A 20,496-nucleotide genomic window follows, 5' to 3' on the forward strand; every position below is an offset into this window, starting at 1 on the left:
GCCACCCGGGAGGCTGCTTTCTGTTCCTTTTTGAAAATCTGTGAGTTAGGTTCACATTAACCACTTTTTATTTTACACACAGAGACTGATCATGTAGATCATATTATTTGTTGTTTAATTAGTTAAAACCTGCATTTCCCCCTACCAGGGATTTTTTTTAAAAATGTTTCAGTGCCAAAAACAAAGTGTCACTTTTTTGGGCCCTTAACCGGTTTGCTTCCATGCATGATGCTGCCACCACCACCTTGCTTCACCGTAGGGATGGTGCCAGGTTTCCTCCAGATGTGACGCTTGGGATTCAGGCATAAGAGTTCAATCTTGGTTTCATCAAACCAGAGAATCCTGTTTCTCCTGGTCTGAGTCCTTTAGGTGCCTTTTGGCAAATTCCAAGCAGGCTGTCATGTGCCTTTCACTGAGGAGTGGCTTCCGTCTGGCTGCAGAGATGGTTGTCCTTCTGGAAGGTTTTCCCATTTCCACAGAGGAACTCTGGTGCTCTGTCAGAGTGACCACCGGGTTCTTGGTCACCTGCCTGACCAATTCCCTTCACCCCCGATTGCTCAGTTTGGCCGGGCGACTAGGTCTAGGAAGAGTCTTGGTGGTTCCAAAATTCTTCCATTTAAGAATGATGGAGATCACTGTGTTCTTGGGGACCTTCAATGCTGCATACATGTTTTGGTACCCTTCCCCAGATTTGTGCCTCGACCCGATCCTGTTTCTGAGTTCTGAGGACAATTTCTATGCCCTAATGGCTTGGTTTTTGCTATGACATGCGCTGTCAACTGTGGGACCTTATATAAACAGGTGTGTGCCTTTCCAAATTATATCCAATCAATTGAATTTACCACAGGTGGACTCCAATCGAGTTGTAGAAACATCTCAAGGATGATCAATGGAAACAGGATGCACCTGAGCTCAATTTTGAGTCTCATAGCAAAGGGTCTGAATACTTATGTAAATACGGTATTTCTGTTTTTATTTTTCATAAATTTGCAAAAATATCTAAAAAAAGAACTGTTTTTGCTTTTTCATTATGGGGTATTGTGTGTAGATTGACTATTAAAAAAAAAATTGTTTCATCCAGTTTAGAATAAGACTGTAATGTAACAAAATGTGGAAAAAGTCAAGGGGTCTGAATAGTTTCAGGATGTACTGTATATACTGAACAAAAATATGAATGCAACATGTAACAATTTTTTTTTTTTTACTGAGTTACAGTTCATAAGGAAATCAGTATATTTAAATAAATTAGGCCCTAATCTATGAATTTCACATGATTGGGAAGGGGCGCAGCCATGCGTTGGCCTGGGAAGCCATAAGCCCACCTACTTGGGAGCGAGGCCCACCCACTGGGGAGCCAAGCCCAGCCAATCAGAAAGAGTTTTTCCCCACAAAAGCTATTTTTTAAGACAGGAACACTCCTCAGTTTCATCAGCTGTCTGGATATGCCAGATGTGGAGGTCCCTGGCTGGCGTGGTTACACGTAGTCAACAGTTGTGAGGCCGGTTTGATGTACTGCCAATTTTTTTTAAACAGCGTTGGAGGTGGCTTATGGTAGAGAAATTAACATTAAATTCTCTGGCAACAGCTCTGGTAGACATTCCTGCAGTCAGCATGCCAATTGCACCCTCCCTCAAAACTTGAAACATCTGTGGCATTGTGTTGTGTGACAAAACTGCATATTTTAGAGTGGCCTTTTGTCCCCAGCACAAAGTGCACCTGTGTAATGATCATGCTGTTTAATCAGCTTCTTGATATGCCACACCTGTCAGATGGATGGATTATCTTGGCAAAGAAGGCATGTTCACTAACAGGGATGTAAACATATTTGTGCACAAAATTTGAGTGAAAAAAGCTGTTTGTGCGTATGGAAAAATTCTGGCATCTTTTATTTCAGTTCATGAAACATGGGACCAACACTTAACATGTTGCCCTTATTTTTGTTTAGAATAGAATTCCATAAAGACTGCTTCACCAACAGCCACATTATGAAAACATGTTTATAAAACATTCATACTATTGCTTATGGTCCCTCTATCGATGTGTACTGAAAGCCAATGCAATATACTTTTAAAAAATCTGCACTGCAATATATGCAAAATATCACATCATGTTGTTTGTGGCAATAATGTTTACGCTCACAAGTTTAATTTTTTTTTACATACTATAAATAATCTATAGACTGTATGTAGCCCTATCTCAGTTGTTGTGGTGTGCTCACACATAAATATTCCATTAGTTAATCAGTGTCATTTGACCATACAGAAGACAGAGAGAGGAGGCAAAGTGAGAACGCACCTACCTTATAGAAGACTGGGCTCCTTAAAGGTGCAATATTGCAACTTACATTTTACCATTTGCACATTTAGCCCGGAAGCAAAAAAAAATAAAAAATGGTTGCATTCGTTTAAGTTCCCATACAAACAAGTGCATGGGCAGTACTTTTGACTGGGAATGAAAGTTACAGATTGCACCTTTTAAAGTACTTTTGACTGGGAATGAAAGTTACAGATTGCACCTTTTAATGGGTTCCTCTCACACCACTAGTGCACTTATTAGGTAAGGTTCGCTGATCCATCCACAAGGGAAGTCATAGGATGGATTTTCGTGTGTTAACAAAAATGTCAAATTCAGAAACACCTTCACTTTAATTAATATAGGCAAGCATATGCATTATTGCCAACATTCAAGTTAAAATCTCCATGCTATGGATCTACGAAAGGTATTCCAAACCTGCCACCTCTCAACGTCAGTAGAAGTGACTGTTTTCATGGCCTTTCAATGTGCAGTGGTCTGAAACCTGGACTCATTCAGGGAGAGTGCTGGACATTACAGTCATATCCAGCTCTTCTTGTGGAAGTTATGAAGAATAAGGGAAGTTATACGTAGATATAGAAAGCATTGTACACAATAAAATGCACAGCATCTGAATGCTTTGCTTTTGACTGTCCTACCTTTTCACCATAGGCCTACGTTGCCACGCACCACCACATTGAGAGCAACAACAGCACCCCATGTCCAATGCCGCGTCAGTAAGTCTTGGTTATTGTGGTTGCTCATTACTCACCAAAAACAATGCCCCCTGAAGTTAACGAATGAGAAGTAGAGTACTGTAGTTAGTAGAATTGGTATTAGCATATAATAGCACCTTTCACTAGGTATGATGCAGTTAACAAGGGGGGGATGTGTAGCAACCACCATCAATCGTATATCTAAGCAATTGGTAACCTAAACTGAACAGTGATGGCAGAACAATCTACAACAAGCATGTATTCTGAATGAACACACTGACGATTCCTTAATGCTGTGAATCTGTCATCTTGGGCAATAAAACATGTCTCTGTATAAAAGGGCCATATGATGTGCATGTAAAATATATTAGAAACCTTAGAATATCTCACTGGTATGTGACAAGAGGAAGGCTTAGAACACGTATAAATCAAATGTTTTACTTACACGGTTTGTGACAATGCAAAGTTCACTTTCAAATGAGATACATGTGTTGTTATGTTCACAGTCTAACATGCACTAAATACATGGTTTGGGAAACTACCTGCCTGGGTATGCTACCTAATAAGATATTATTTATGACCAGTGGTTAGCACACTATCCCCTTGATGTACTTAGCACACTAATGCATTCAAAAGCACTTTAAATATGTAGCACAAGTTTATGAGTGTGAGCATGTCGATAGAGCAGTGCTCCTCACCGTTTTTTGGGGTTGGGGACCTCAGATTGGGTAAAGAAACAGTTTTGTTCCTGGAGGCTCTGTCTGGGTAGATCTCCTTGGGCACAGATCTATGAACAGTTTATCCACCCAAAATCCTAGTCCAAGTAAAACAGGTGAAAGATACAAAACTACTTCTTGAGGCAATGTTGGGTGGTGTTTCTGGTGACAGAGTCAAAAGTTGTCTGTGACTGTATGATGTAGTCTGTGTAATAAAAGTTTTTTGTTAAGATAAAAGTTGAACAAGAGTTCCTTGTATAAATGTTTTTGCAATTAATAGCATATGCATATAAATATAATTATATGGCCGTTGGTTTGCACAACAAAAATAATAAGAACTACAAATCTATATTACCACCAGTAGTGTAAAGTACTTAAGTAAAAATACTTTAAAGTGCTACTTAAGCAGTTTTTTAAGGTATCTGTACTTTACTTTACTATTTATATTTTTGACAACTTTTACTTTTACTTCACTACATTCCTAAAGAAAATAATGTACTTTTTACTCCATACATTTTCTCTGACACCCAAAAGTACTTGTTGCATGTTCAATGCTTAGCAGGACAGGAAAATGGTCCAATTCACTTACTTATCAAGAGAACATCCCTGGTCAAATCAAATTGTATTTGTCACATGCGCCAAATACAACAGGTGTAGACTTTACAAGCCCTTAACCAACAATGCAGTTTTAAGAAAAATAAGTGTTAAGTAAAAAATAGATAAGTAAAAACAAAAAAATGAAAGTAACAAGTAATTACAGAGCAGCAGTAAAATAACTGTCACGCCCAGGCCATAGAGAGGCTTTTATTCTCTATTTTGGTTAGGGCAGGGTGTGACTAGGGTGGGGATTCTAGTTTCTTTATTTCTATGTTTTCTATGTCTATGTTTTGGCCGGGTATGGTTCTCAATCAAGGACAGCTGTCTATCGTTGTCTCTGATTGGGAATCATACTTAGTCAGCCTCTTTTTCCACCTTTGTTGTGGGTAGTTGACTTTGTTAGTGGCCTGTATAGCCGAAGTAAGCGTCACGGTTGTGGCCGTATTCTTTGGTTTGTTGGTGACATTTATAAATAAAAAGAAATGTACGCTCACCATGCTGCACCTTGGTCCGGTCGTTCCACCCTGACGACGTTCGTGACAATAACAAGGCTATATACAGAGGGTACTGGTACAGAGTCAATGTGTGGGGGCAGCGGTTAGTATTAGGGAATATGTACATGTAGGTAGAGTTATTAAAGTGACTATGCATAAATAATAAACAGAACAAAGAGTAGCAGCAGCGTAAAAGATGCGGTGGGGGGGGGGGGGGGGGCAATGCAAATAGTCTAGGTAGCCACTTGATTAGGTGTTCAAGACTCATATGGTTTGGGGGTAGAATCTGTTAAACCTTTTGGACCTAGACTTGGCGCTCTGGTACCGCTTGCCCTCCGGTAGCAGAGAGAACAGTCTATGACTAGGGTGGCTGGAATCTTTGACAATTTTTAGGGCCTTCCTCTGACACTGCCTGGTATAGAGGTCTTGGATGGCAGAAAGCTTGGCCCCAGTGATTTCCTGGGCCGTACGCACTACCCTCTGTAATGCCTTGTGGTCAGAGGCCGAGCAGTTGCCATACCAGGCAGTGATGCAACCATGCTCTCGATGGTGCAGCTGTATAACTTTTTGAGGATCTGAGGACCCATGCCAAATCTTTTCGGTCTCCTGAGGGGGACTAGGCTTTATCGTACCCTCTTCATGACTGTCTTGGTGTGTTGGATCACGGTAGTTTGTTGGTTATGTGGACTCCCAAGGAACTTGAAGATCTCAAACTACTCAACTACAGTCCCGTCAATGAGAATGGGGACGCGATCGGTCCTCCTTTTCCTGAGGTCCACAGCCGTCTCCTTTGTCTTGATCACGTTGAGGGAGAGGTTGTTGTCTTGGCACCTCACGGGACAGGTCTCTGACCTCCCTATAGGCTGTCTTGTCGTCGGTGATCAGGCCTACCACTGTTGTGTCATCGGCAAACTTATTGATGGTGTTGGAGTCGTGTTGAGAATGACACAAATATGAATTTTCACAAATGTTGATGTCTTTAATATTTTTGTCAGATTTTACTATGGAATACTGAAGTATAATTACATGCATTTCATAAGTGTCAAAGGCTTTTATTGACAATTACATGAAGTTGATGCAAAGAGTCCATATTTGCAGTGTTGACCCTTCTTTTTCAAGACCTCTGCAATCCGCCCTGGCATGCTGTCAATTAACTTCTGGGCCACATCCTGGCTGATGGCATCCCATTCTTGCATAATCAATGCTTGGAGTTTGTCAGAATTTGTGCGTTTTTGTTTGTCCACCCGCCTCTTGAGGATTGACCACAAGTTCTCAATGGGATTAAGGTCTGGGGAGTTTCCTGGCCATGGACCCAAAATATTCATATTTTGTTCCCCGAGCCACTTAGTTATCACTTTTGCCTTATGGCAAGGTGTATGCTGGAAAAGGCATTGTTCGTCACTAACTGTTCCTGGATGGTTGGGAGAAGTTGCTTTCGGAGGATGTGTCGGTACCATTGTTTATTCATGGCTGTGTTCTTAGGCACAATTGTCAGTGAGCAATTAATTGCAATTCATCTGATCACTCTTCATAACATTCTGGAGTATATGCAAATTGCCATCATTCAAACGGAGGCAGCAGACTTTGTGAAAATTAATATTTGTGTCCTTCTCAAAACTTTTGGCCATGACTGTACAGTAGGGGACTGAGCACGTCTGCGTGTTATCCCTACTGCCTCTGATCTGGAGGACTCACTAACACAAATGCTTTGTTTGTAAATGAGGTCTGTGTGTTGTGGTGTGCACCAGGCTATATGTAAAAAATATGTCTTGTGCTAATTATAAGCAATTTGAAATAATTTATCATTTTTCTTTTGATACTTAAGTATATTTAAAACCAAATACTTTTAGACTTTTACTTAAGCAATATTTTTCTGGGTGACTTTCACTTTTACTTTAGTCATTTTCTATTAAGTTATCTTTACTTTTACTTAAGTATGACAATAGGGTGCTTTTCACCACTGATTACCACAACGCACTCAAATCTCAATTGAACTACAAGTACCAGAAGACAACGTTAACAAACGAGTCGAACACATCATTGGTCGAAGTGCAGGTGAGAGCACAGGTTGGCTAACTTGTACGTTTTATTTTATTAATGTATAACATTGTAAGCTGTAGTTATTATATGTTAATTACAAATTGATATGACATTGTTTGCCAAGTAGTTAGCAGCAGTTAGCCAGTTAACCGATATGTCAGCTGTTAGCTAGTAGTAAGCTAGCTGCTATTCGGCGAGTAGTAAGCTAGCTGCTAGTCGGCAAGTAGTTAGCTTTGGCCAACTTGCTAACTTAATGAATAATGTTAGCTAGTTTGTCTAGCTAGCTATATAATATGTGGAAACGAGGGGAATATCAGCTAAGGGTGTTCATGTTTTGTCTCTAACCAGCAGGTTTGACAGCTTTAGCTAGCTAACTTGACTTTGTAGCATGTGGTTAGCTAGCAAAATAGCTAGCTATGTCAACACTTTTGTGTGAAGGTGATGTTTTTATTTATTTATTTTTTTTTATTTCACCTTTATTTAACCAGGTAGGCTAGTTGAGAACAAGTTCTCATTTGCAACTGCGACCTGGCCAAGATAAGGCATAGCAGTGTGAACAGACAACACAGAGTTACACATGGAGTAAACAATTAACAAGTCAATAACACAGTAGAAAAAAGGGGAGTCTATATATACATTGTGTGCAAAAGGCATGAGAAGGTAGGCAAATAATGTAATCGTGTTGAAGTACGCAGCTACATGCAGCAGCAGGAGAGCGTTTAGCCATGACAGTTTGCTCATGATATTTGTCTATACACTGTAATGTACCTGTCACAGTAAAACCTGGCTCACAAATTGTCTTACCTACTAGAATTAGCTACCTGTGACAGGTAACGTTAACTAGACGGTTTTATTTTCCAACTAACTTTATCGCCATATACTGATGGTAGCTAACTAGTGAGAATGGGTAGTTTATTTATGGTTTGGTACACTGCACATATATCTAGTTAGCAAACGTCAGCAGTTGGGCCTTAGCTTAGTCACAAAATAAGCATCACAGCTGATAGCATTGCAGAGAAAAGCAATTTTGGTCAACAAACCTACTTGATGAATTTGGCTAAATGTATTCATACATTTGATCATACTCTTTCCTCCTGTTTTGCTTTCCTTTTCAGTAAGGAAGGTGGGACATTGCTTTAGTTTTTGCCCAGCTCTTAAAGGTTGAATCATGGACCAAGACAACAACTCCGAGGTAAGTTTGGGGACTGCTGGACATGGGTCACTGCATAATGCTTTGACAGCTGTTATTTTGATCATTTTAAAAAGGCACACAGAGTACAGCTTCACACACATCTGTTATGTCCCATACAGCTGTGTTATTTGAAGAACACAGCTCTATGCTGATCATAATACATTAAGCAAAACAAACATTCTTAGAATTTTGTCCCACTCCTGTACTAGCCTTGATGTTAATTGTCTAAGAATCAGTGTCACAATACATCTGGCTACTAAGCCCTTGAGCACATTGACAAAATGTTTTCATTGACATGTACACTTTTAGAATGACTTAATGACTACATATGCTTTTTTACTTTTTTTTTTTAGGATGACTTGGTAGGTCCCTCTGAAGATGCGTCTGAAGATGAGTCACTGCCTAGTCCTCCCGCTGGACTCTGTGAGTACCCTTATTTACGTAAAATGTATTTACTTTTCTCTCCGTCTGCTTGCCACCAAAAGCTTATATTGTTCACAATGCCCATGTGTGAGAAAAAGGGGAGCCGTCCTTTACTTTCCAAGCTTTGACACTACTATCCATGTTCTCTTAATGTCTGTGAAGTCCTCCCACAGCGATGTTATGTTTGAAAGTCTGTTCTAACTTGTTTGTAACCTTTATTTCAGTAGGCTACAACATGCACTGTTCACTCTACCCATATCTGACAATCACATTCCTTTGGCATATCGAAGTATGTTGTCTTTCCTGCCATCCAATTCAGTGATGTAGGAACTAAAGGTTCTTTCCGTTCTTGCCTTTGTCTTTCGCTCTTACTTGCTCTATTTCTCTCCCCAGCTGGTTCCTTTATAGCGAACTCTGAGGCGGTGGAGCTGCTATGGCAGGTGCGTGCCCAGCGGCGCCAGTCTTCCCCAGAACTCCCTGAAACGGTCACCCGGCTGACTGCCCCGGATGGCAGCCTGCTCTACTTGGTAGGCACCGCCCACTTCAGTGACAGCAGCAAGAAGGACGTGGCCACGGTGAGCACAACAAATCTGACATGCAAGCATTAAGGGCTGTTTTCCTTGACACAGCTTATCCTAGCCAGTTTGGCCGGACAAATTTGAATTACTGTTTAACGGATGCCCCGCCTCACTTTTCTCCACACTGAAAAAAAATATATATATATCCTATGTTATTTTTTTGGCCAATCTATGCGTCTCTTTGTTTATAATGCACTGTCCGCTCTCCCTTGAGGCATTCCCAAGTTGATGCCCAAGAGACCAAACAGCCTCAGATCATGTGCTCAGATCATGTTCGAGCCTCTGATTGGACAGTGAAATACACACACACACTCGCACCTGCAGGTGACGTGCAAATGTTTAATTTCTCTCTCACGCAGCCAAGGCTAAAGCCAGCATAAATTCCTACTATTTATGTGTCCAGGTTAAACGTGGGACGTCCCTCATTATAAACAAACAGTCGGTTAAATTCATGGTTATTGCATCATTTTCAGATGAATAAGAAATGATTTAATAGACGAAACGACAATGTAACTTAACTAATTGAATGGCCAGAGATCAGGGCATTCATCAGCAAAGACGCAGTGCAAGCTGATAGTGTTTTGGACAACCAAATTGAAGTCAAAGTGATTAATGAAATCGAAGTATCAGCTGTATGGTGATTTGCGATTCATAACTTACATTTTACCGGTACTACCAGTAGTAGTAGTAGGCCAACCGATAACACCACAACAGAATGCGTTTGAAGTGATGATGCGCTGCTGACAACAGCTAGCATGTCCAGCAAAGTACATTGCCAGTGGCACGCACACACTTTGTGCAGATCAGCAGGTGGGGTTTTTCGTGGCAGCCAGATGAGACAATCGAAGAAGTATACGGTGAGCAAAGTTACTGGGCTTGAATTTAGTCACTCTTGATCTATATAAATTTATGCTTCTAATTGTGCATGTTATAAACCCAAAAAATATTTTGATGATGATAGGTTATACTCTATGGCTGGATTTATACATTTTATACATTCATTTGATAGACCTAACTTGATTGACCCTCTTTCTACAAGGCCTACTAGTCTGAGAGGCCCAATCATATTTGTATGAATATTTTGTTAACGCCTAGGCTATAGAGATGCATTCAGGTAATTAACTCATTATGTATCAACATTTGAATTTGATTACAATTATTTATTGTCAATCTTTCTTGAATTTGTTAGGCTATACAGTTAAGTAGATGATTAATGAACTGATACATTCATACAACTTAAAAAAAATAAAAAATAATTTGAATGTGATAGGATGTATAATAGAATGCAATATTCTATGTGAATAATGTTCATTAATAATCTGAAAATCAGTCAAATTGAATATTTATCCTATTGTTCATGTCCATATAGCCTAGGACAATGTGGCAAAGTACTGTTATTCCTTATCCACCTAATTATATATTTTTTAAATTGTTCGCCTCGCTTTTTGGGGGGGAAATCTGTTAAATAGTGAATCAATTTTGTCTGGCCTTCCTAAAAAGTATGCCGAATGAGGAATCTCCATTCAAGTACATTTTTGAACTAGACAGAATCTGTGTCTGGGAAACCGGCCTTAAATGATTGTCATAGGTATCTCCTGGAATGGCCTCTGTTGAGTTCGTTCAAATTCATGGGATTCATACATTTTCTAAATGATTGTCCTTCAGAGATGATTGAATAAAAAGTATTTTGAAATCTGCCCATCAGAACTATCTATTTAACCTTTTTTCAACCAGTCAAGTCAGTTAAGAACAAATTACTATGACATCCCCCTTACATGTCCTGGTTTCCCAGACTCCTGTTTGTTTTGTTCCCTCGGGCAAAATCCATGCTATTGTCAGTCTTGTACTTATACCTTTGGCTTTCTCTCTCTTACCGCCCTTTCTCCCCTTTCTCCCTTCCTGTCCTCTCCTTCTACCCCCTTTCCCTGTTTTCCTCCTCTCCTTATCCTCCCACTCTCTCCTCCCCCTTTCTCCCCTGTCCCCTTTGTTTGCCTTCTTCCCCATCTCTTCCCCTCCCTCAGACGATCCGCGCAGTGCAGCCAGACGTGGTGGTGGTGGAGCTGTGCCAGTACAGAGTGTCCATGCTGAAGATGGATGAAAAGACACTGCTGAAGGAGGCAAAAGACATTAATCTGGACAAGGTCCAGCAGGCCATCAAACAGGTACGACTATTGGGGTGGGGGGGGGCAGTTTGGCTTTTTTTTGGCCCTGAAATGAGTAAAAAAAAAAAAAAAAGATGTATCACCACCAATAAATCTACGATAATCGATAATTTCAAGAAGCATTTTTCTAACGCTTGCTAGTGGACTCAAACTGTTACAGACGTATATCTCCTACCCTGCCTTTCTAAAGTCTTCAAAAGCCAAGTTAACAAACAGATCACCGACCATTTCGAATCCCACCGCACCTTCTCCGCTATGCAATCTGGTTTCCGAGCGGGTCATGGGTGCACCTCAGCCACGCTCAAGGTCCTAAACGATATAAACGCCATCAATAAAAGACTATTCTGTGCAGCCATCTTTATCGACCTGGCCAACGCTTTCGACTCTGTCAATCACCACATTCTTATCGGCAGACACAACAGCCTTGGTTTCTATAAATATAGTTTAAATATAGTATCGGCTTCCTATTTCGCAACAAAGCCTCCTTCACTCATGCTGCCAAACATACCCTCGTAAAACTGACTATCCTACCAAACCTTGACTTCGGCGATGTCACTTACAAAATAGCCTCCAACACTCTACTTAGACTGCATCCAATTTGCTATCACAGTGCTGTCCGTTTTGTCACCAAAGCCCCATATACTACCCAACACTGCGACCTGTATGCTCTCGTTGGCTGGCCTTCGCTACATATTAGTTGCCAAACCCACTGGCTCCAGGTCATCTATAAGTCTTTGCTAGGTAAATCCCTGCCTTATCTCAGGTCACTGGTCACCATAGCAGCACCCACCCGTAGCACATGCTCCAGCAGGTACATTTCACTGGTCATCCCGAAAGCCAACTCCTCCTTTGGCCGCATTTCCTTCCAGTTCTCTGCTGCCAATGACTTGAACAAATTGCAAACATCACTGAAGCTGGACACTTCTATCTCCCTCACTAACTTTAAGCATCAGCTGTCAGAGCAGCTTACCGATCATTGCACCTGTACGCAGCCCATCCATAAATAGCCCACCCAACTATCTCATCCCCATATTGTTATTTATTTGTTTGATCCTTTGCACCCCATTATCTATACTTGCACATTCATCTTCTGCGCTCTCACTCCAGTGTTTAATTGCAAAATTGTAATTATTTTGCCACTGACATATTTATAGCCTTACCTCCCTAATCTTACTACATTTGCACACACTGTATATAGATTTTTCTATTGTGTTATTGTGACTGTGCGTTTGTTTTATCCCATCTCTCTGTGCGCAGTGCTAGGATTTTTTTTTAAACACACCTCAATGTGAGACAAAATGGACAACGCAGACAGAAGACCGCTGGCAACAGCACAAATACAACAGCAAACAAACAGTGTGTGTGCGTACGTGCAGGCATGCGCGTGTAAAGTAACACAGCATGCTTCCTTACATGAGGCAACGCAAACTAGTGACATCGGGTGACAAATGGAAACAACTACGTGTCTCAACAACCTGTTCATCTATTTGTCCTTTGAACTCATCCATGAACACCAGGTCCTAGACTTTTAGGTTGGCTTGGAGGGAATTCCAAGACCAGGGGGATGAGTAATGAAAGGACCCCTTTCCATGCTCAGTTCTAATTATCTGGACTGTTAGCATAGAACAAGATATTGAGATCTGAGCTTGTATGTGTTTTAATTGCTCTGCTAGAAGAGAGGATAGATTGGATGTTAACTTACAGTTCACCGTTTTGTCTCTTTGGTATTGGTATTTGGTATTTTATTATGATCCCCTATTAGCTGTTGTAAAAGGAGCAGCTACTCTTCCTGGGGTCCACACAAAACATGAAACATAATACAGAATGACATAATATAGAACATCATTAGACAAGAACAGCTCAAAGACAGAACTACATACAGCTTTCTCCTATTTGTCCTTCCCCCTCTTTATTATGTCCTCACAGAATGGAGTGATGTCTGGCCTGATGCAGATCCTGCTGCTCAAAGTGTCGGCTCACATCACAGAGCAGCTGGGCATGGCTCCTGGAGGGGAGTTTAGGGAGGCCTTCAAACAGGTGAGACATTCACGCACTCACTAAAAATAGTTCATCTTGATAAGGGTCACAGGTTTGTTCTCGCACAAGGTGTCAGGTCAAGGTCACAAATACTTTCAAATACACACTAATGTTCTTATCTCACACAGCATAACATACTGAACTTAACACCCTCTTACCTGTTACCCACTAGGTACAGTATTAGTAAAGTTGTATGTAAAGACCCTCCCTCTCTCTTCTCTCCACCCAGGCGGGCCGAGTGCCCTTCTGCAAGTTCCACCTGGGGGACCGGCCTATCCCGGTGACATTCAAACGGGCCATCGCTGCTCTCAGTCTGTGGCAGAAAGCCAGACTGGCCTGGGGCCTGTGCTTCCTGTCAGACCCCATCAGGTACAATAACCTGACAGTTACTCCTCTCTAGTGTCTAGGTTAAGTCCACAGCTTACTCCACTATACACTTCCTCTCAGTAGTTCCTTTGGTTAGTATGTAGTAAGATTAGAGCAGAAATATTATTAGGGTGGTACTGTATTTAGTAATATCCAATGTAATAATAGATTTAATTTATATAGGGCTTAATTTATTTACTTGAATACAAATGATGGCAAGCTATTGGGAATTCATTTGGGGACTTGGTTAAACCCAGTTGGTGCAATGCTTTTGTTATTGCAATATGTTTGTTGTTGTTGTGTGTCAGTAAGGAGGACGTGGAGAAGTGCAAACAGAAGGACCTGCTGGAGCAGACGATGCTAGAGATGATCGGCGAGTTCCCCGCTCTCCACCAGACCATTGTAGCTGAGCGAGACATCTACCTCACACACACGCTCCGCCAGGCCGCACGCTGTGTGGAGGCGCCCCCCAATGCCCAGAGTGAGTATCGCAGCATCTGCCTGTTTCACTTTTCACCTGAGGAAGTCCACAGACAAGTTTCTCCATTAGTCTGTTCACACTGCTCGTGGGAAAAACACTACCATATCATTGGTTGTAGTCTCCGCAAGATTGCAATTAAATCAATGAAAAGGCTTACTTTCTGGCATAGTTTTCCGTCAGCAGTTTGATTGGACCCTTACTCTGAAAGATGGACGAGCTGGGTTATTGTGTCTGTGTTTTGCACACTGCCTAAGATGCCAATTAAGTTTATCCTCAACTCCTAATGTATCTATGCATAATAGATGGACTGTTACAGACCAATGTTTTTTGGGAACATGGATGCCATTTCAGCTGGATAAATTCGCTTTGTTTCTTGTAACAGAAGTGCCTGCTGTGGTGGTGGGAGTGGTGGGGATGGGCCATGTCCCTGGCATCGAAAGGAACTGGGAGAAGGATCTCAACATTCAGGAGATAATGAGGTGTGTGTATCTTTCTTAGCAGTCTAGACCAAGTTATTACTACTTATATTATAGAGCAATAGGATCATTGTATTTCTGCATCTTCTAACTTTTATGAGTTAATATTGACCCTCTTTCTTTTGCTTTTCTGTGTGACTGTCAGTGTTGCTCCTCCATCTCGTTTTGGCTGGATGTTGCGCACGGTGCTGAAGGCTGGGGTGATAGGAGTACTGGGATACGCCTGCTACCGTGCAGGAGGGGGCATGGGGAGGGCTCTTCTTTCCCTACCCGCTGTCCAATCACTACTGGACAACCTGCGACCACTGCCCCCAGCAGCGGCGTGACCCCTCTCCTATACCTGTGACATGAACGATCCCCTCTAATACGAAAACAATGCATCTACCACCAATGGCCTTATTGATAGGAGGGGTTAGAGGTCAAGATTCACCTCCTACCCTATGAACTGACATGGACGTAAGGGGTCCGAGGGCTTGAGCCGCCCTCCCTCTCGTTTCCTTCCTTCCTCTCCTCCATGTCCCTGTGGAACACAGAACAGTACTGCCTAAGAAACCATGACAGTACCCTTATTTTATTTTTGTATATTTAAAAAAAGAAATGGCAAAAGAAGGATTTTTGTAAGATTTACAAATGTTTTTCCATTTATATTACATCTGCTATCCCCCACATTCCAATTAATGTTACATTGAAATTTGAGATTTTGGTGCATATGGTCTTTGAAGTTGATATTATTGGCACAAGTCATTATATATCAAAATAAACTGGGTGGTTCGAGCCCTTAATGCTGATTGGCTGACAGCTGTGGTATCAGATCGTATACCATGGGTATTACAAAACATTTGTTTTTACTTCTCTAATTACATTGATAACCAGTTTTATAATAGCAGTAAGGCACCTCGGGTTTGTGGTATATGGCCGCCTCGTTGCACTTAACATATATATATATATATACACAGTTGAAGTCAGATGTTGACATGCACGTTAGCCAAATACATTTAAACTCATTTTTTCACAATTCCTGACATTTAATCCTAGTAAAAATGCCCTGTCTTAGGTCAGTTAGGATCACCACTTTTTATTTTAAGAATGTGAAATGTCAGAATAATAGTTGAGAATGATTTATTTCTGCTTTTATTTCTTTGGGTCAGAAGTTTACATACACTCAATTAGTATTTGGTAGCATTGCCTTTAAATTGTTTAACTTGGGTCAAATGTTTCAGGTAGACTTCCACAAGCTTCCCAAAATAAATTGGGTTGATTTTGGCCCATTCCTCCTGACAGAGCAGGTGCAACTGAGTCAGGTTTGTAGGCCTCCTTGCTCACGCATGCTTTTTCAGTTTTGACCACACATTTTCTATAGGATTAAGGTCAAGGCTTTGTGATGGCCACTCCAATACCTTGACTTTGTTTTTCTTAAGCCATTTTTCCACAACTTTGGAAGTATGCTTGGGGTCATTGTCCATTTGGAAGACCCATTTGCGACCAAGCTTTAACTTCCTGACTGATGTCTTGAGATGTTGCTTCAATATACCCACATCATTTTCCATCCTCATGATGCCATCTATTTTGTGAACTGCACCAGTCCCTCCTGCAGCAAAGCACCCCCACAACATGATACTGTCACCCCCGTGCTTCACGGTTGGGATGGTGTTCTTTGGCTTGCAAGCCTCCCCATTTTTCCTCCAAACATAACGATGGTCATTATGGCCAAACAGTTCTATTTTTGTTTCATCAGACCAGAGACATTTCTCAAAAAAGTGCAATCTTTGTACCCACGTGCAGTTGCAAACCGTAGTCTGGCTTTTTTATGGCGGTTTTGGAACAGTGGCTTCTCCTTGCTGAGCGGCCTTTCAGGATATGTCGATATAGGACACGTTTTACTGTGGATATAGATACTTTTGTACCTGTTTCCTCCAGCATCTTCACAAGGTCCTTTGCTGTTGTTCTGGAATTGATTTGCGCTTTTCGCACCAAAGTACGTTCATCTCTAGGAGACAGACCGAAAAGGAAGGAGATGCGTTCTGACGGCTGCTTGGTTCCATGGTGTTTATACTTGTGTACTATTTTTTGTACAGATGAACGTGGTACCTTCAGGTGTCTGGAAATTGCTCCCAAGAATGATCCAGACTTGTGGAGGTCTACAATTTTGTTTTCTGAGGTCTTGGCTGATTTCTTTTGATTTTCCCATGTCAAGCAATGAGGCACTGAGTTTGAAGGTAGGCCTTGAAATACATCCACAGGTACTCTTCCAATTGACTCAAATGGTGTCAATTAGCCTATCAGAAGCTTCTAAAGCCATGGCATCATTTCCTAGAATTTTCCTAGATGTTTTAAGGCACAGTCAACTTAGTGTATGTAAACTTCTCACCCACCGGAATTGTGATACAGTGAAATAATCTGTCTGGAAACAATTGTTGGAAAAATTTCTTGTCATGCACAAAGTAGATGTCCTAACCGTCTTGCCAAATCTATAGTTTGTTAACAAGAAATTTGTGGAGTTGTTGAAAAAACAGTTTTAATAACTCCAACCTAAGTGTGTAAACTTCCGACTTCAACTGTTCATAGATACAGTACGTTCGGAAAGTATTCAGACCCCTTGATTCCCCCCCCCCCCCCCCCCCCCCCCCCCCACACACACATTTTGTTACGTTACAGCCTTATTCTAAAGTGGATTAAATTGTTTTCCCCCTCAATCTACACACAGTACTCCATAATGACAAAGCAAAAACAGTTTTGACATGATCACATTTATTTAATTATTCAGACCCTTTACTCAGTACTTTGTTGAAGCAGCGATTACAGCCTTGAGTATGACACTACAAGCTTGACACACCTGTATTTGGGGAGTTTCTCCCATTCTCTGCAGATCCTCTCAAGCTCTGTCATGTTGGATGGGGAGCGTTGCTGCTCAGCTATTTTTAGGTCTCTCCAGAGATGGAAAAAAATCCCCACCGCATGATGCTGCCACCCCCATGCTTCACCGTAGGGATGGTGCCAGGTTTCTTCCAGATGTGACACTTACATTCAGGCCAAATACTTCATTCTTGGTTTAATCAGACCAGGGAATCTTGTTTCTCATGGTCTGAGATACTTTAGGTGCCTTTTGGCAAACTCCCAAGCATCGCTGCCTTTTTACTAAGGATTGACTTCCGTCTGGCCACTCATACAGGCCTGTTTGGTAGAGGAAGGGCCATGGTCACATTCCCCGATTGCTCAGTTTGGCCCGGCGGACAGCTCTAGGAAGAGTCTTGGTGGTTCCAAACTTCTTCCATTTTAAGAATGATGGCCACTGTTCTTAGGGTCCTTCAATTTTTATTTTACCTTTTATTTACTAGGCAAGTCAGTAGTGGGTTAACTGAACGACAGATTTCTACCTTGTCAGCTCGGGGATTTGAACTTGCAACCTTTCGGTTACTTGTCCAACACTCTAACCACTAGGCTACCCTGTCGCTGCTGCCTAAATGTTTTGGTACCCTTCCCCAAATCTGTGCCTTGACACAATCCTGTCTCGAAGCTCTGGACAATTCCTTTTGACCTCATGGCTTGGTTTTTGTTCTGACATGCATTGTTAACTGTGGGACCTTATCAACAGGTGTGTGCCTTTCCAAATCATGTCCAATCAATTGAATTTAACACCGGTGCACTCCAATCAAGTTGTAGAAACGGCTCAAGGATGCTTCATGAAAACAGAATGTACCTGAGCTGAATTTAGAGTCTCATAGCAAAGGGTCTGAATACTAAATAATGTACTTTAGTTTTACAATTTTAATACATTTGCAAAAATGTCTAAACTTGTTTTTGCTTTGTCATTATGGGGTATTGTGTGTAGATTGAGGACATTTTTTAAAATTTAATCCATTTCAGAATAAGGCTGTAACGTAACAAAATGTGGAAAAGGTCAAAGGGTCTGAACTCTTTCCAAATGCGCTGTAATGGACACCAATAGTTGAAGCATAGAGCTACCGCCCCACTAATGACTTTTCATTCTCGTACAGTCTCTTTAATCCTGGATCCAGGACCTCCATCGGACCATCTAGGCTTTAACAATGACCATGTTTAAATATAGCACTTTATTATATTTTTGGGTACAGATTCCCACTCATGGCTAGTAAGGAATTTAACAAATTAACTAAATTTTTAAAGTCAAAAAGTACAAATTTTACCAAATAATGTATGTAACTGACTACACTGTAGTTTACCACCACAGTGGGGGTTTTGGGGAAAGTTCTCTCCCCAGCCAAGAAACAGAAGGTTTTAGTAACAAATTGTAGTTGCGCTATCCCAACATGGACACCTAAGTTCCTCCATCGCTCATGAGGAAAGTCAGCCCAGGGACTAGCCTATATCTGGTGTTATAGTGACTACTTCTCCTGGTCACACAATATACTGTTCCTCAAGGCAAACTGATCTGTGCTGGTTGTTGTTACACACAACCAACCATACTGATTGATAGACGGTACAACCTAATGCTTCGACGTGTGTTATAAATACCTGTACTGTATAAGGCAATGCCCATCTCAAATATGTACGGGTATTTTGAGTGCATATTTGTTTTTTCAAAGAATGCTACATGCTGGAAGATCAGTTGTCTGTTTTGTATTGGTTGGAGTTGGAAGGGTAAAATACCATGACCACCACACTTATAACACTTAATTTAACAGAGGGCTAATGTGGGATTTAAAAAAAAAAAACAACGATAAATATGCAGAGGAGGGTGGAGTAAAATTGCGTCAAAGCAAGCAATGTATTTTAAATGGGGGCATTTTGTATATTTGACTGTACTTGCAATGAGGCACCTTCAACATGTATGTTGTAAAACAAACTGCCACTTTCTGCGTGATTGTGGTAGATACTGGACATGATCAGAAAATATGCACTTTGTACGACAAGCCATCAATGAACTCTCTCTTTGTACGGGAACATCTGACATTTCAGACTACATGCTTCTACAACATGCATGATTTTAGTACAGCCGATTGCCAGATTGTTCCCTAATCCCTAGGAATGAATGGGGAATGTTGGGGATTATTTTCGATGGGAGCTGGGAAGGGTTGGTTGGGGTTAACGCCTTATTCTGCTATCGCCTTATTCTGCCTTGGACCTGTAGATTGCCTGCCTCTGCTGCAGCTGTGGCTTGTTCATTTCTCACTGTCCTCTTATTGTTTTGTGTCTCCCTCTCCCTATCTCAGTCTGTTCATACTGTATGTCTGGGTCTGCTGGATAGGACCAGGTTGGGTGACACCCTCAGACAAATAGTTGTAGATTCTGTTTCCCTCAAAATGAAATGTTTATCTGATAGATGTACTTTTGAGAGATAATGCCATGTTGCATTTACATATCTCAGTCATTGCCCCTTAAAATGTATTTAGAATTTGTAATGAAAATATATTGGAAAATTTGCCTACCGCTGTAGCTCAATCGATCATCTCAGCGGGTGTATTTAGGACTACAGTTTGAGTTTACTCTGAGCCAATAAGGAAACCACTGTCAGAAAATAGTTGGGTCATTTACAACGATAACTTGATATCTATATGTTTCCCAACCTACTGTAGTTTCTGATGTGTATGGTGGAATAGGGCCATGCAGCTGTCCTATATCACCTGCACCATTCTGTCAGTATTGATGTAGTTTGTTTTGTTTGTTGACAAGAGAAAAAGGTATGTATGAATGACAATCTGTATTCCCATCCTCACTCTTCTCATTGTAAACAAGCCAAATATTGAAGCCTACATTCTGTATTGAACTATACAACTTTTAAATAAAAATGTATATAAATAAAAAGTATTCCATCTATTTTTTTATTATTTCTTTGCTGCCATCCTTGGGTGCCATGACCAATGTAGTTCCGTCTTAGTTTCCCGTAGGACCAATACTAGAGCTGCACAATATTTTAGACAAATATCCGTTGTGCAGTGTTGCGACAACT

At 41.1% G+C, this 20,496-nt stretch overlaps 1 protein-coding gene across 4 annotated transcripts; it reads left to right on the top strand.

Moving 5' to 3' along the window:
• Positions 1 to 6,830: 6,830 nt before the first annotated feature.
• LOC139407031 (TraB domain containing) lies at positions 6,831 to 20,351 on the top strand. Of its 4 annotated transcripts, none has more exons than XM_071150325.1 (10): positions 6,831 to 6,894; positions 7,971 to 8,047; positions 8,401 to 8,470; positions 8,864 to 9,045; positions 11,070 to 11,210; positions 13,137 to 13,247; positions 13,477 to 13,616; positions 13,922 to 14,094; positions 14,477 to 14,573; positions 14,716 to 20,351. In XM_071150325.1, exons 2-10 carry the CDS (start codon positions 8,024 to 8,026, stop codon positions 14,894 to 14,896), a joined length of 1,119 nt encoding a protein of 372 aa, XP_071006426.1. In that variant the 5' UTR covers positions 6,831 to 6,894; positions 7,971 to 8,023; the 3' UTR covers positions 14,897 to 20,351. The 4 variants fall into 4 exon arrangements, with proteins under 4 accessions (XP_071006426.1, XP_071006435.1, XP_071006453.1 ...); XM_071150334.1 differs by having other exon boundaries at positions 6,831 to 6,870; XM_071150352.1 differs by having other exon boundaries at positions 6,841 to 7,293; positions 7,520 to 8,047.
• The last annotated feature ends 145 nt before the right edge of the window (positions 20,352 to 20,496 follow it).

This window comes from Oncorhynchus clarkii, chromosome 1 (assembly GCF_045791955.1).
Source record: "Oncorhynchus clarkii lewisi isolate Uvic-CL-2024 chromosome 1, UVic_Ocla_1.0, whole genome shotgun sequence".
NCBI classification, from domain to species: domain Eukaryota; kingdom Metazoa; phylum Chordata; class Actinopteri; order Salmoniformes; family Salmonidae; genus Oncorhynchus; species Oncorhynchus clarkii.

Coding starts and splice junctions, on each gene's coding strand:
- LOC139407031 (XM_071150325.1), top strand. CDS start 8,024: ATGGACCAAGACAACAACTCCGAG. Junction 8,471..8,863: donor TAGTCCTCCCGCTGGACTCT/GTGAGTACCCTT, acceptor TTCTCTCCCCAG/CTGGTTCCTTTATAGCGAAC. Junction 14,574..14,715: donor AACATTCAGGAGATAATGAG/GTGTGTGTATCT, acceptor TGTGACTGTCAG/TGTTGCTCCTCCATCTCGTT.